This window comes from Ambystoma mexicanum, chromosome 2q (genome assembly GCF_040938575.1).
Source record: "Ambystoma mexicanum isolate Mex_15411 chromosome 2q, UKY_AmexF1_1, whole genome shotgun sequence".
Classification (NCBI taxonomy): Eukaryota; Metazoa; Chordata; class Amphibia; order Caudata; family Ambystomatidae; genus Ambystoma; species Ambystoma mexicanum.
The window spans coordinates 536,391,193-536,405,127 of record NC_090924.1 but is presented as its reverse complement, the minus strand read 5'-3'; the positions used below and the strand labels follow the sequence as shown (position 1 = coordinate 536,405,127).

At 46.3% G+C, this 13,935-nt stretch overlaps 1 protein-coding gene across 1 annotated transcript in view; it reads right to left on the bottom strand.

Moving 5' to 3' along the window:
• UQCRC2 (ubiquinol-cytochrome c reductase core protein 2) overlaps nucleotides 1-13,935 on the bottom strand; it is a 666,108-nt gene that overhangs the window by 557,533 nt on the left and 94,640 nt on the right. Inside the window, exon 5 of the mRNA XM_069647677.1 lies at nucleotides 1,035-1,091. Coding sequence (XP_069503778.1) covers nucleotides 1,035-1,091 — 57 coding nt within the window. The remainder of the gene's footprint in view (nucleotides 1-1,034; nucleotides 1,092-13,935) is intronic.

The window sequence follows — 13,935 nt, the reverse complement described above, 5'->3', positions numbered from 1 at the left end:
AAGTTCTTCTTTGGATTCCTTCGTCCAGTGGTCGACTGCCTTCCAAGCCAAAAACCCTCGCCCTTTATTCAGGTTTCTCCCATTCATTCCAATCTAGCTGTCAATCACACAGCAGGTGGCTGTCCCTCCAAGGACAGCCAGCCGCCCAATCAACTTTGGGTGCATTCCTGTAACCAAGGGGATTAAGCATAGGGAGTCGGGCAGCACCTCACTTCCTGCCCCTGCCAGACACGCTGGAGCCAGAGGCGGGCTACACTCGTGAATCCCGCCAAAGACAAAATGAACAAAGGGACCAAGCCTGGTTTTGCACGCAGAGTAAATCTCAAGGACCTTTCCAACAAGAAATAGCGAAAAAAGAAGACCGGGCCATTTTCACAAATTGAGCAACGATGGGTGTAAGGCACTGCAGCTTGCGAAACACACAATGGTAGTAAAAAGTAAACCAATGCCATCAGCCATTAATTGTAGAAAGGGCAACATAAAAATGCCACATGGGAAACTAGACACACGGGATACTAAGTAACCCTCCAGCACCCTATAGTTTGATAGTGTATGCTGTTTCTAGAAAGTTACAAAATGTAAGTTAAGTCAATTTCACTTCACTACTCTTGGAAACAGTAGTCTCACCAAGAGAAGGTATTTAAACCTTTGGGAAATCTAAGACACTTCCCTGTGCCACTGCACTGAAGGTGCTGTGCGACACAACTTAATGATGATGCCTATTCAGTAGAAACAAATCCACAGAAAAATACATGAGTGGGAAAAGGGTCCAGCAAACGTACTTGGGGTCTGTAAGGTAGAAGGGAATTAAAACATTTCTGAGAATTCTCTCTAACACACACCTAAAATGCATTTAAATGTTTGCAAAATGTTGGCCTGGTTTTTCTAAATATAGGAACATTTTGTGCACAGGTTTTGCCAATTAAAATGCAAAATACACTATCCAATTAATCCTAAAAGTGGGTCATACTGCAACCATTCCCATTATTGTAATCAAAAGCCTTCATTAAAGAAATATGAAGGCTGATACTTACACATAGTCACGCAAGCATTCCACAGTGTAAGCCATATTTTCCCTTGTAGATGTGACACTGAAATAAAAACAAAAGCTAAACGTAAGTGGCATGTAAAGAGAATTCTGGCACGACATTGGAAGAAATAAATTTTTAGGTTTTCACGTGGGCGATAATCGAACATTGATTTAATCATCATGTTAACGGATTAGAATGACGATACGTTTGTTTAACCTATATTAATTGCACAAAAGTGATCGTAAACGCAACATGAAGTTGACGTGCAACTATATCAGTTGCACCTAAACAGCCTATTTTTAGAAGCAAAACACTTTTCCATACCCACTTCTCCATCACTACACCGACAGGTAGAGAGGTCCTGAAGTTCTGCACACTCGAGCCAGAGTTTACCATGTGACATTAAATATAGCCTGATAAGTGTGTACTGTTACCTGTACATGATCTTGTATTGAATTTAAGCAAGCCCCATGCATTTTCTTGGTTGTGTCCTTCCAAAGATTGTCACCACATCTTCCTACCAACCATGATCTAAAATTGTCAACTAGGGTTTACGATGTTAAAGAGGAGTGGCAGCTTATATAGACGAGGCCTCTGGAGGATGTGGCTGCCTGAAGAGAGTGCTCAGAGGTGATCAGTGCCTAGGCTTCCTCCCAGCTGGACTGATCTGCAGTGCCCAGTGTCGAAGCTGCAAATATTACATCTGATCAGACCCTTTTGCAAAACACACAAGAGAAAAAACAAATTTCCCAGTTTATGGCAACCACCTTGTTGCCAACTACTGAAAGCCCAAGGTTCCAGTCCAGAGGCGAAGTCCTGATTCTCAGAGTGGGGTGAAGGAATGAGGAAAAAGAAGTCAGATTAAAATAGGCAATCTCTGGATCCTGTTGGAAAGTCCTTTTTGCTCCATTGACTTCAATTGAGTTATCCAGCATATGGACTAATGGTCTGGGTCCTGACTGATGGTTGCAGTGTGTGAGGTCCTTTTGCCTCGTCACCGGCTCAACTCACTTTGACTGGGGTGCACTGGTCAGCCTCTCAGCTACCAGCACAGGGAGGTCCTCTCCCATGTTCCTTCCAACTTTGGTTTTGCATTTAAGCACTTGCCTCCTAAGTGGAGTGCTTTAGCAACATATTTTGTGGCCTTCTCTTTCCTGTATTAACATTTTAGTTACCTTTGAGTTGCACACTGAATAGACAAGCAGCCTTTCCCAGTGCACTACCATGTCTTTACGTAACAATGACTTTCTTTCTGTGAACCAGATGCCCAGAATTGCTGTTATGTGGTTGAGCCCTGTTTTGGGTCATCCTCTTTAGCTCCCACATTCTGCCCTCTCAAGACTGTTTAGTGGTTTCTTCAGGAAGGGGAGGCTGTAACCATGGGCGACAGTTTGTACAGCCCAGGCATTTGTTGGTACTTCGCCACTCTTTCAGATGCTGGGGTAACTTGCCTCCCACCACTGTCGATTGTTTCAAATGTTCAAAGTGGTTTTGGGGCACCAGTTGGTGCGGAAGGCAAGGCAGCGGGGGTGTTGCAGCAGCTCCTCTGCCTGTGGGTCCTTGACCGCCTCGAGGTTGCCTTCTCTGTCCCCTTTGCGTAAACTGACCTCTTGCTCTCCCAACAGAGGAAAAGTACCGAAATGAATGTTTTCTGCATCCCTGTGCAGAAGATGGAGCTGATCGACCTTTATGGGACTGCCTAATGGCGAGACTCCGATTTAGCTGCTGCCGTAAACTACTTCAATTTCTCAAGGCTTTCGTCTGCTTTTTTTCAAACAAACAAACTGCATAACCAACAGCCTGGATTGCACGTCAGAAGCAAACCCTGATTTTCTTACCCAGGCGAATCGCCTAAGCACTGTACCACCACCAGCCATGAACACTACAGTCAGCAGTGTCCAGTCTTGATTGAGCATCTTTTCCGTCCCGAATAATGCTCATAAAACCATCCCTCTGTTCACCTTCTGGGATGTGCTCAGATGCCAAGGCAACCACCTCTCACAAAGTGAAGGCAAACTTTGCTAATGGTTGCCTTGGTTGCCTTCAGAGCCATACTCACGGCAAAAATATTCTTTCCAATGGAACCAAGCCTTTCATCCTCGCTGTCTGGAGGAACAGTGCGGTAGGCTGCTCCTTTAGAAGCAGAAGTGGCTCCTTGGACTACAAGAATTTGGGGACTAGAATGAGTTGATAGAGACTCAGGATCCATTGATGATGGCCTGTATTTCTTTGTAAAGTCCTTATGGACTGCAGGAGTGGTGTCTGGTCTTTTCCAGTTTAAGACCACATTCTTGACCGCAGCGTGAAAAGGGAGGATTGGGTCCTTAGGTGGCCCCTTTATCCAAAATGTCAGTCATCTTGTTCATACTCAACAGATGATCTTCCCCAGCCCAGGTATTCGATTACCTTTGACATTACTGATCTATAAGAAGCATCAGCATGACCCGATCCCTCAGGGGTGGCAAAATCAACTTCTGTGCATCCTTTAGGGTGTCTATGAGGTCCCTCCTTCTCGGTTCCTGGCATATTAGCTCCTCTGGAACATCAGGAGTGCCATACTACAGACCAAAACCATAATTGGAGCTTTCTTCCTCCACCTCAAAAATAGAGGCCACAGACTTAAAGAGTCTCCTTTGCCCCATGGTTTGTAAACCTTCGACAGTTCTGAAAAGGGCGACGAGTTCCTCAACTCTGTCGACTTTGATACCTTCGACAATGTCGAGTGGGTCAGAGGAGTATCCCTTTGAGGCGTAGACGCCATAAGAGGCGCACAAGAGGCATTTGAGGTCTTTGAATCCTTTGAAGCCTTCAATGACCTGCTGTCCGGGCTCTTGGGCACACGTAGATCGGTTTTCATCGACTTCCTGTCTGCCTTCGGCACAATGGGGTCGGAAGTCTCTAATGTCTCCTTCGAAGGGCCGATTTCGTCACCTTCTGAAACACTGGCAACACCTGCAGACGGAATTTCTCCAGTTCTGCCTTACAAGCCCCCTTCTTTGGAAAGCTTACCAGTTTCCCTTCGGACGAGGAATACGTAGAGGATGAACTGGAGCAAAAACACCCTTTCTTAGATCTCCTCATGAAGAGGACTCATCAGATCTCGAACGCTTAGCATGCTTGCTGTGCCTCTTGGCCCGGTGCAGAGACCTATATTAGGCTCTTATCTTTGGACGATTTAATGGGGGTTACTGAAGACTATTTTGGTGAGGGTTTGCCCAAAGCAAGTTTCTGCTTCCCCTTTTCCAGTCAGACTGGCACGAGCAACAATCGTAGACGATGTGGGCCGACCCCAGGCACCAGAGACATGCACCATGAGGATCGTTAAAGATATTTTAGCCGAACACTGGGCACATTTCTTGAAACCCGTTTTCGGGATATGAAATGACATCGGACAAAAACTCCTAACTATGCAGGTATCGAACACGCTGAGGGGGGAGGGGGGAACCGTTTCTAGCAGCTGTGCAGCAAAACGGAACTGAGGCAACGGACGCAGTGCGTGCCTTTTATACCGACATCAACGTCATACTTGAGGACGACGGAGGCCCTCGAAGAACACGAGGTGCACAGCGCCGTCTGCTGAGAAAAGCTTCCGAGCTGCAAGCAGGATATCAGTATATCAAAGATGAGGAATACATGGGATGACCATCCATTCCAAACTACCACTTATGTTTGTGCAATTTCATAGGGCTCCTGCACAAAAGTCGCAGTTATTGCTTTGTGCGGCTGAACTGGCTGGAACTGGGCACTAGGGCTACCTGGGCCCAATACATGTCAGAGTCAGATACACAGATGTGGATTAGCTGGCTCTACATGATTGGCCAGCCTCTACCTATTTGACTGCTGCAGGTTTCTTCCATTGGAGTTCTGTCTAAACCTGAATTTAGGATATGGAGAGGATCAAGAGCCATTCACCATGTCAATCAATGGAGTCAATTATCCTGTGTAGGAGGGCCATCAGAGGGATGCATGCAGGCAGACCGCTGCGGAAACCAGCTATGGCCCAGCCAACCAGCAGAAAACAAACCTCTGGCTCTCTTCTTTGGACAAATTGGACCAACCAGCCTCGAATCTGGCTTGCTGTCCCAGAGCGCAGAAGCGTCACAGGGCTACATTTCGCGTGCATCTTCAAGGATCGGGACTGTATTGGTACATGTTCGCTAAGGAAAATTTTACCCAACCTTCTGAACCAATGGTGAAACAATTCCAATCAAATGGGAAGTGAAACATCTCTTAAGTGGGCAGCAATAGCAGCGCAGTCAAACTTAACTTCTGGAGGGAAGGAAGGTAGGTAGGTAGGTAGAAAAGTTAAATTAGTCCACTCAGTGAACCAAAGAAAATATCCAACACTGGTATACTGACAAAAATACACATTTAATGAAGTCGCATCTATAAACTAGATCGGGCCAAAACAAGTACTTTTAGTTACACATTGCTCATGATGTAGCCAGTGTATGCATTACAAAAAGGGGTTAGTGAAGACCCAATCCACCCATTCTGCTAACATGTAAATTCACTATATAGTGATAGACACCATTCATATAGTGTAAGGAGTGGAGGTGGGAAGACAAGGGGATTATGGCCACAGTAAAACATCTCCGTAACAGTCAGTATCAGGATCCCGGATGCCACACAGGGAAAAATAAATGCCCTAGCAAGTACCTGTAAAAGTCACTTCATCAGTGTTTCAGGTAAACTGAATAAACTCCTCTGGAATAACAGGACAAAGTCCGTAGGCAGTTCTGTGGTTGTGGTGAAAACCATCAGTTCTACAATATAGGTACAAAGAGGATAGCAACCTCCCCGAGGGGACACCAGCAAAGACCCTCTTGAAGAGAGCCAGTGTCAAGTTTGAGGCCCACCAGTCACAGAGAGAAGAGATGCACTGCAGTATAAAAGTCAATACAAACCAATGACACAATGTGTTGAAGGGGATCTGCATAACTGGGGTATCTTGAATAACCCACAAACCAAGGACATTAGAGGTAGGCACTTAGGTGCCATTTCCAGAAAAACATAGCCAAGGAAGGGCTAAACAACACAGTGAATCAAGTGTCTTGCTTTGCAGGGTGAAACACAAGATTCAGTCATCCAGGGTCTTGAACTCCGGACTAACGTCAGCCCAAATAAGCAAAAAATTTGACTGCCTAGGAGTGGGACCCAACCAGCCAGAATAACCAGAACATGCAGGACCCAGCGTTCATAGAACAAAGAGGCAGTGCACCAGCAGAACTAATACACAAACAGAATAGTGTGGCCACCCAGGAGAGCAGAGGAGGCTGGGTAGTAGAGTACCACAAACCTTTCAGGTGATTGCAGCTTCCCGCAGCAAGGCGCACGGCCCAGGAGGGAAAATGGGAAGCTGCAGTAAATGATCCAGAAGACTGTCTGAGCCAGGATAGCCTCACAGTCAACGAGGTGGAGAAGGGGAAGAATGAGGATAGCACATAAGAAAACGTTACTTACCCCTGGAAACGTTCTTTCGACTGGACGTTCCTCATCTTTGATATTAGATATCCAGCTTCATCTGCTTCAGAAATACATTTCGGCAGGTCGCTTTGCGTCAATGCAGTCGACTCAGTGTCCCTCGAGGATGATTTCATCGAAGGTATATATATCAGGCGCAGCGCACATGGGCTTCAGTTTTTGTTACAGTAAAAAAACTCCCAGCATAACCACAGGTTTGACCGTGCTATAGCTTTGATTGAGTGAATGCTGTAATAGCATGGGAAATTCTACTTTACGGTAGGCTGGGAGGGAGATTAGGAATACGTGGGAGGAACCTCCAGTCGAAAGAACGTTTACCAGGGGTAAGTAACTTGTTCTTCGAATGGATTGTGCCCTCCCACGTATTCTTCATCTTTGATAAGACTCCCAAAGCAGTGTTTGTTTTGGTGGGGAGGGGGGGGGGGGGGGGGGTCAAGAATTTAGCAAGCAATGGTTTCCATGAACTGAACAGATAACATCCTTTCCAAAGCTTCCATCCTGACCGAGGGAAGACTAAAGGCAGTAATGCTTTGTGAACGTGTGTACGGTAGGCCACGTAGCTGCCTCACAAATGTTTTTGATCGGGACAGCCCTTTGCAGAGCCGTAGAGGTAGCCATGCCGCTGGTGGAATGGGCCATTAAGCCTTCTGGAGGATCCTTGCCCACCAGCATGTAGCATTCTGAAATTGCTAGAATGATCCATCTGGATAAGGTCGGTTTAGTCACAGCCTGACCCAGTTTGTGACCTGTATAGCCTATAAAAAGCTGATCATCAATACGAAGTTTGGATCATCTAGATATGTAGAAGCTTAGAGCTCTACGTGGATCCAATCTATGTAACCTCTCCTCTTTGCCAGGATGAGTTGGAGGATAGAAAGTGGGCAATACAATTTTTTGTCCTATTGTCCTACATGAAAATTTGAAATGATTTTAGGTAAAAATGAAGGCTTAACATTCAGGACCACCTTATCCTTGTGGAAAATGGTGGCTTTGATATATCCTACAATTCAGTTAATGCTACCAAGAGAATTGGTTTGAAATGTTAGTAACCTTAGACATGTACGTAGAAGGCTGCACACAAGGAATTTTAATATCAGATTAAGGTCCCAAACTGACACTTGGAAAGAAGATGGGAGCTGGGGGCTATGAGGAGGGGAACACATTGGTGAGTCCCTTTAGAAATTGTGTCACCGGTGGGATCTTGAAATATGAAGATTCTCCTGAAGAGTGCTTTAAGATGGATAGCGCCGCCAAATAGCCCTTAATTGTTCCAACCTGGAGCCCCAGATTGGCTAGGTATAGTAGAAAAGGTAACACTTCCGATGTTAAGCATAGTAAAGGGTCAACATTCTGGTCCTTGCACCAGCTGCAGAATTCGTTCCAAAGGCAAGGGTACAAAGACTTTGTTGCTGGCCTTCTGGACGAAAGCAAAAACTCCATTACATCATTCGGGAGGTCCACAATCCTTGTATCTCAGCCTCTCAGAAACCATGCATGAAGGCCCGAGTATCTTGACCTCTGGATGGAGAACCCGACCCTCAAGAGAGAGAAGGGCCTCTCATAGTGGAAGAGATATTGGAGGGCAGATGGACATGTCCAGAAGGTCCGGGTACCACGTCTTCCTGGCCCAATACAGGTAATTAGGATCAAGTGTTTCCTGAACTTTCTCGACCTCCTGATCACGTGAGGAATGACAGGGACTGGAGGAAACGCCTACAGGAGTGGAAATTCCTGGTCCACCACAGTTTCAGCACAGCAGCAGGGTTTCACTGGGCAATTCAAAGGTCCAGGAGGATGCAGCAAGCTTTGTTTGTGGTTTCGTCTGGTATTTCTCCCAGTGGTCAACTCTGCCTCTAGTCCAAAAACCCTCGCCTTTTAAGCAGGTTTCTCCCATTCATACACAGCCTAGGCCGTCAAGCAAACAGCAGGGTGGCTGGCCAGTCAATCAGGACTGGTTGCATTCATGCACTCCTAGAGACAAAGGACAGGGGAGTGTCGGGAACCTCCCTCACATCCAGCCTTCCAGACACACTGGAGCCAAGGGCGGGCTTCAGGGCTGAAGCCCACCATAGGCAAAACAAACAAAGGGCTCAAACGTGGCTCAACGCACAGAGTGAAACCCAAAGAAGACCTCACAAACAGAAAATGTGAAAAAAATAAGACCGGGCCCATTTTGACAAAATGGTCACCCATGGGTGCTATACTGCAGCTGAGGGTTCAGCCTGCGGTAGAAAAGCACAATGGTAGGAAAATTAAACCACTGCCACCAGCCATTTAAAGTAGTGCAGGTATCAAAAATGTAACATTAGAATGTAGGATAAGGGGATACTAGGTAACCCCCCCCAGCACTCCACATAAAATGGGGTCTGCTGGACCTACAAAGAGAAAAGGTAAGTGAAGTCAATTTCACTTTACTATTCTTGGGAACAGTAGTTCACATAAGAAGAGATATTTAAACCATATAAAGAAATCTAAAGGATTTCTCTGTGACACTGCACTGAAGTGTGTCGCCATACAAAAAGGAGATGCTTATGGAGTCTGTCAGACACCAAAACAGTAAAAGCACATAATCCAAATCAGGTCCAAAACACAAGAGTGAGAAAAAGGTCTCACTTACTCCAGGGTTAAGATTAAAAATGTCTTAAATCCAGCAAAAGAGCGGGGTCTAAGGTTGAAGGGAATTAGCACAGAAATGAGAATTCTCCCCAACAGCCTCAAATATTTTTAGCATTTCCGACCTAAATGCTTCCCATTCGGCTGCTGTGGAGGCCTTTGTGGGACAACATACCCTCTCACTGGAGGTGTCCAATGACGAAGTCAAAGAAGGCGACCTGTGGTGCCTCTTTCGATTTACTCGACGACGATTAGGTGTGGTGGGAGCCGCCACTCGATCTGGATCTTTTAACCTTCTTCCTTCGAGTCGCCGCCTCTCGGCTCGTCCAAAGAAGGTTTATTCGACGGGGTACTTTATGGCCGTCAATTTTCCCTTTCGCTCCTTCAGAGCCTTTACGGTCAGACTAGCATTTGGAGCAGGCCGAGGTCTTGTGCGCTCCACACCGAGACACCACATACATACTCGATGTGGGTCGGTTATCGACATCTTGAGTCGCAGTCCTGACACTTCTTGAACCCGAACTTCAGGGTGGTGGGTGTCGAGGAAGACGACATTTTTGCGAATAGAACAAAAGTGGGACGTAGTTTCTCGAAGCGTAAACTTACTCGGAAAAACGGAACTGAAGCCAACGGGCGCTGCGCATGCTATATTGGATTCATTACGCACTGTGATCGTATTTCTGGTACGGTTATCTGCTTTGATTCACATTCTCTGCATAGTCCGACATCTAGTGGAAGTCGCAGAGTATTACAAAATTTGTTTCGAAAACGGACGTCAACAGGGCGTGACTAGTAATACCATTCCTAATGTGACGTGTGCTGTACCCATGGTCCTTCACGCGTCGTGGTCCCTCAAATTGTTTCTGACATGAGGTTGCATGAAGTGTAGCGCAAGTACAGATGTGAAAGCAGAAACAGTGGTAACCCAGAAACCATCTATGCGCCTTCTAATCCAGTAGGGGAGGAAGGGTGGGCGCATGTGAATCTAAGCAGATAGAAGTACCAGAAATAAGATTACGGCGAGTAATGTATCCCTTCTTGAGCGTGTGGGTCTGCTTAGATCTCATGCTCTGCATAGATTAACGAGCAGTAACTGGAGAAGGAGGTGGGAAGTTAGAAGGTACAGCGGCAAAGATGTTTTAGAACTGCTTGTCCCACTTACGAATCTGCTTTAGAATGTGTGTCAATGCTGTGTGAACGTATGGATGGAACTCCATGTAGCAGCTTTGCAGATGGCGTCCAGAGGGACATTTGCAGTGAATGTTAAGGTAGCCCCTGGTAGAGTGTGCCCTTGGGGTAAAAGGTAGAAGTGTTTTGGATAGGAAATAGAGTTGTATGCATCCAACTATACATCTGGAGATGGCGCTTTTTGATAAGTGATAGCCTTCTCTACCAGGCGCTATTGAAACAAAGAGTTGCTTTGTTTTCCTTAGGGGTTTTGTTCACATAGTACAAGACCGCCCTCCGTACATGCAGTGTATGGAGGCTTCTGTCCACTGAGATCGATGGATTTTGAAAGAAGGTGCGAAGTTCTATGGATTGGTTTACATGGAACTTTGAAATGAACATCGGTGAAAACCTCGGGTGTGTTCGGAGGACAATCATGTCCTTGTGTAAAATGAAAAAATGGGTCTTCTACGGACAAAGCCTGTAGCTCACTGAATCGTTTTATGGAGGGGATAGCTACCAGCAATGCAGTTTTATAGGTAAGATGCTTTAGGCTGGCTTTGTGCATAGGCTCAAAGGGTGGCCCCATGAGCTTGAAGAGCACAACATTGAGTTCCAACGTAGGGGGAGGGTTGGAAATTGGGGAGAGGGCCTTTAGCCTCTCTAACCCTTCCATGAATGCCTTGATGACAGGGACTTTCCACCAGGCCAACTTGTTCTGTGAAGTGTTGTAAGCCGATAGGGCCACCAGGTGCACCTTTAAGGGGTTAAATAATAGGCCGGTAAGTAAAGCATGTAGTGAAGAATGATAGCTGGAGAACATTCTAATGGGTTAAGGATTGTGATGTGCACCATACCACAAATTGTGTCCACTTATTAAAATAATGCCTGGTGTTGGGTTTTCGTGCCTCCAAGGATAGCCATACACCTTTGTGGAAGGTTAGGAGGCCAAACTATGACTTCAGGAGTCAAGCTGCCCAGTTCATTGATTGTGGGCGTGGGTGGCGGGTGACCCCCTTGTGTTGTGTCAACATGTCGTACATGCACGGGAGCGTGACTGAGTCGTACATCGCCAGTTTGAGCTGATCTGAAAACCAAGGCGGTCTCGCCCACATGGGAACAACCAGGAGTTACATGTTCCTGGTGCATCTTGCGCACTATCATGCTCAGGAGTGGTATGAAGGGGGGGAAGCGTAAGCAAATTTCCCAGACCAGTTCATCCACAGGGCTTTGCCCTTGGACTCTGGCTGGGGAAACCTGGACGCAAAGTCTGGGCATTGTGCATTTTGCTTTGTGGCGAACAAGTCTAGTGGGGTATGACCCAAAAGTGAGAATATTCCGTCTAGGATATCTGTAGAGTTGCCACTCCTGTTCTTCTGGCAGTGGGTGTCTGCCAGAGAATTGAGTTCCCCTGGAACGTGTTGAGATTTTGGAACATGTTCCGCTTGAGTGCCCACTGCCATATTTTTTAGGATAGCTTGGACAGATTTAGAGAGTGTGCGCCTCCCTGCTTGTTCAGATATAACATGGTTGTGGTGCTGTCAGTGAGGACCTGCTTCGTCTGACCCTGTAGATGTTGCTGAAAGGCTTGGCGGATTGCTAAGAGCTCCAGGAAGTTGATATGTCTCTGGGCAGTAGCGCATGTCCACTGTCCCTGGGCTGTGTGGTGGAGGTAGTGCGCCCTTCCCCCCCCCAACCGATGAGCGAGGCGTCTGTAGTTAGGATCACTTGGGCTGGTGGAGCGCGAAAAAGGTTTTCCTTTCAACGGGTTGTCCTTGGACCACCAGCGAAGCGTCTGAACCAGCGTTAGCGAAACAACCACTAGATCGCCCCACTGTCCTTTTCCCTGAGACCCCTGTTCTCGCTAACCATTCCTGCATTGGATGCATGCGTGAGGAACCAAATAGATGCAAGAGGCCATCATCCCTAGCAAGCAGTTTCCAAGTTTTGGCTCCTAAACACTGGAACTCCCTCCCATTAAAACAAAGATGCTTTCCATTGCTTCAAAAAATGACTAAAAACTTGGTTATTCAACCAATTCTAGCCAACTGACACAATGATCAACAATAGTCTGCAACCTCAGCTCTAGGTAGGCGCCTACCTAACGGAGGCTCCCTACAGAGCATGTAAATAATGATGACCTTTGTAATGTATTACCTATTTTTTTTTTTAATAGGCAAATCTATGTATGTCAAAGTCTTATTCAATAACTTCTTTTTCTATCATTGTCTTTTCATATGTATGTACTTTGTATACGCTAAATCAATGCCAAGATGTCCTTAACTACGGCGTGATACCTCAGGGTTTGGGCATTTAACAAATGTAATAAAAAATTGCTTTGCGTACTGTTATATGGCGACCAACTTTGTATTGAGGAACCTGCAACTGTATATTTTGTACTCTCTCGTTTGAGGGGGAATGTCAACTCCTCCTTTGTGTTTATGATAGCCCCCAGAAACTATTTTATTTGGCTGGGGACTAGACTTGATTTTTTTCGCATTGATAGAGAAACCCAGATTGAAGAGTAGGCTTATTGTCTTTTGCACATTATACTTGAAAATTTGAGGAGATTCCACAGTGATTAGCCAGTCGTCCATCTAAGGGTATACTGGGATGGACTTTCTGCGCAGGTGTGCTGCCACTACTGCAAGCACCTTGGTGAACACTTTTGGTGCAGAGGAGATGCCGAATGGGAGCACTTTGAACTGGTAATTACTCCCGCCATCTCGAAACGCAGGTACTTTCTGTGCGCAGGTCGCATTGAAATATGAAAGTAGGCATCCTTCATGTCCAATGTCGCCATGAAGTCCCCCCTGTTTCAGGAGTGCAATCACCTCCTGAATCGTGGTCATGTAAAACTTTGTGGCAACATTTGTTTGCGGGTACAGATCTAATACTGGGTGCATGGTAAGGTCTTTTTCTGGCACATGGAAGTATATTGAATACATCCCCTTGATTAGCTGGTTTGCCGGGACTATTTCTATTGCGTCCTTATCGAGCAGCACCTTTCTTCTCCTCCAGCAGTATGGCTTTTTCTTCTGCTGTTAGTTTCTTTTGTCTTGGTGGGCAGTATGGTGGTTTCTGAAGCAACTCTATGCAGTACCAGATTGCCACGTTGGACAACACCCACTTGTCCGATGTTATCCCCTCCCGCGCGTGGCTGAATTCAGTGATTCGGTCTCCTACAGGAGTGGCATTGAAGGGGACCTGAAACGGCATGTCATTGTTTGGGAGGGGCTGAGGCTCTCGCATATGAGGTTCTGCCTTTACCTCTGTGTCTTTTACTCCCTCTATGAAAGATGGACGAGGAACCTTGGCCTCGAGACTGGTTCAAGGACGAGTATTGTCCTCCCTGGGAGTATCCAGAGGGAAGCTGACAACGTCGGCTCCGAAATCTCTTCGAGTTTGGGGAACCCCGTTGAGAATAAGGTTGGTTAGCTGGCCAAGTGTTTTCAGTGTCGTACTCGTCCTTGGTAATCTTTGGGTCATCCTCTACGGCCTTACCAAATAGTATGTTTGGCTCTATTGGCATGTTGAGGGTCTCTAGCTTTAACACGGACTGCCTAAGCCAGGCATGCCACTTAAGCGTTACTTCCGCTATGATGTGCCCTGCGTTATCTGCCACATTAAGATTGTTATT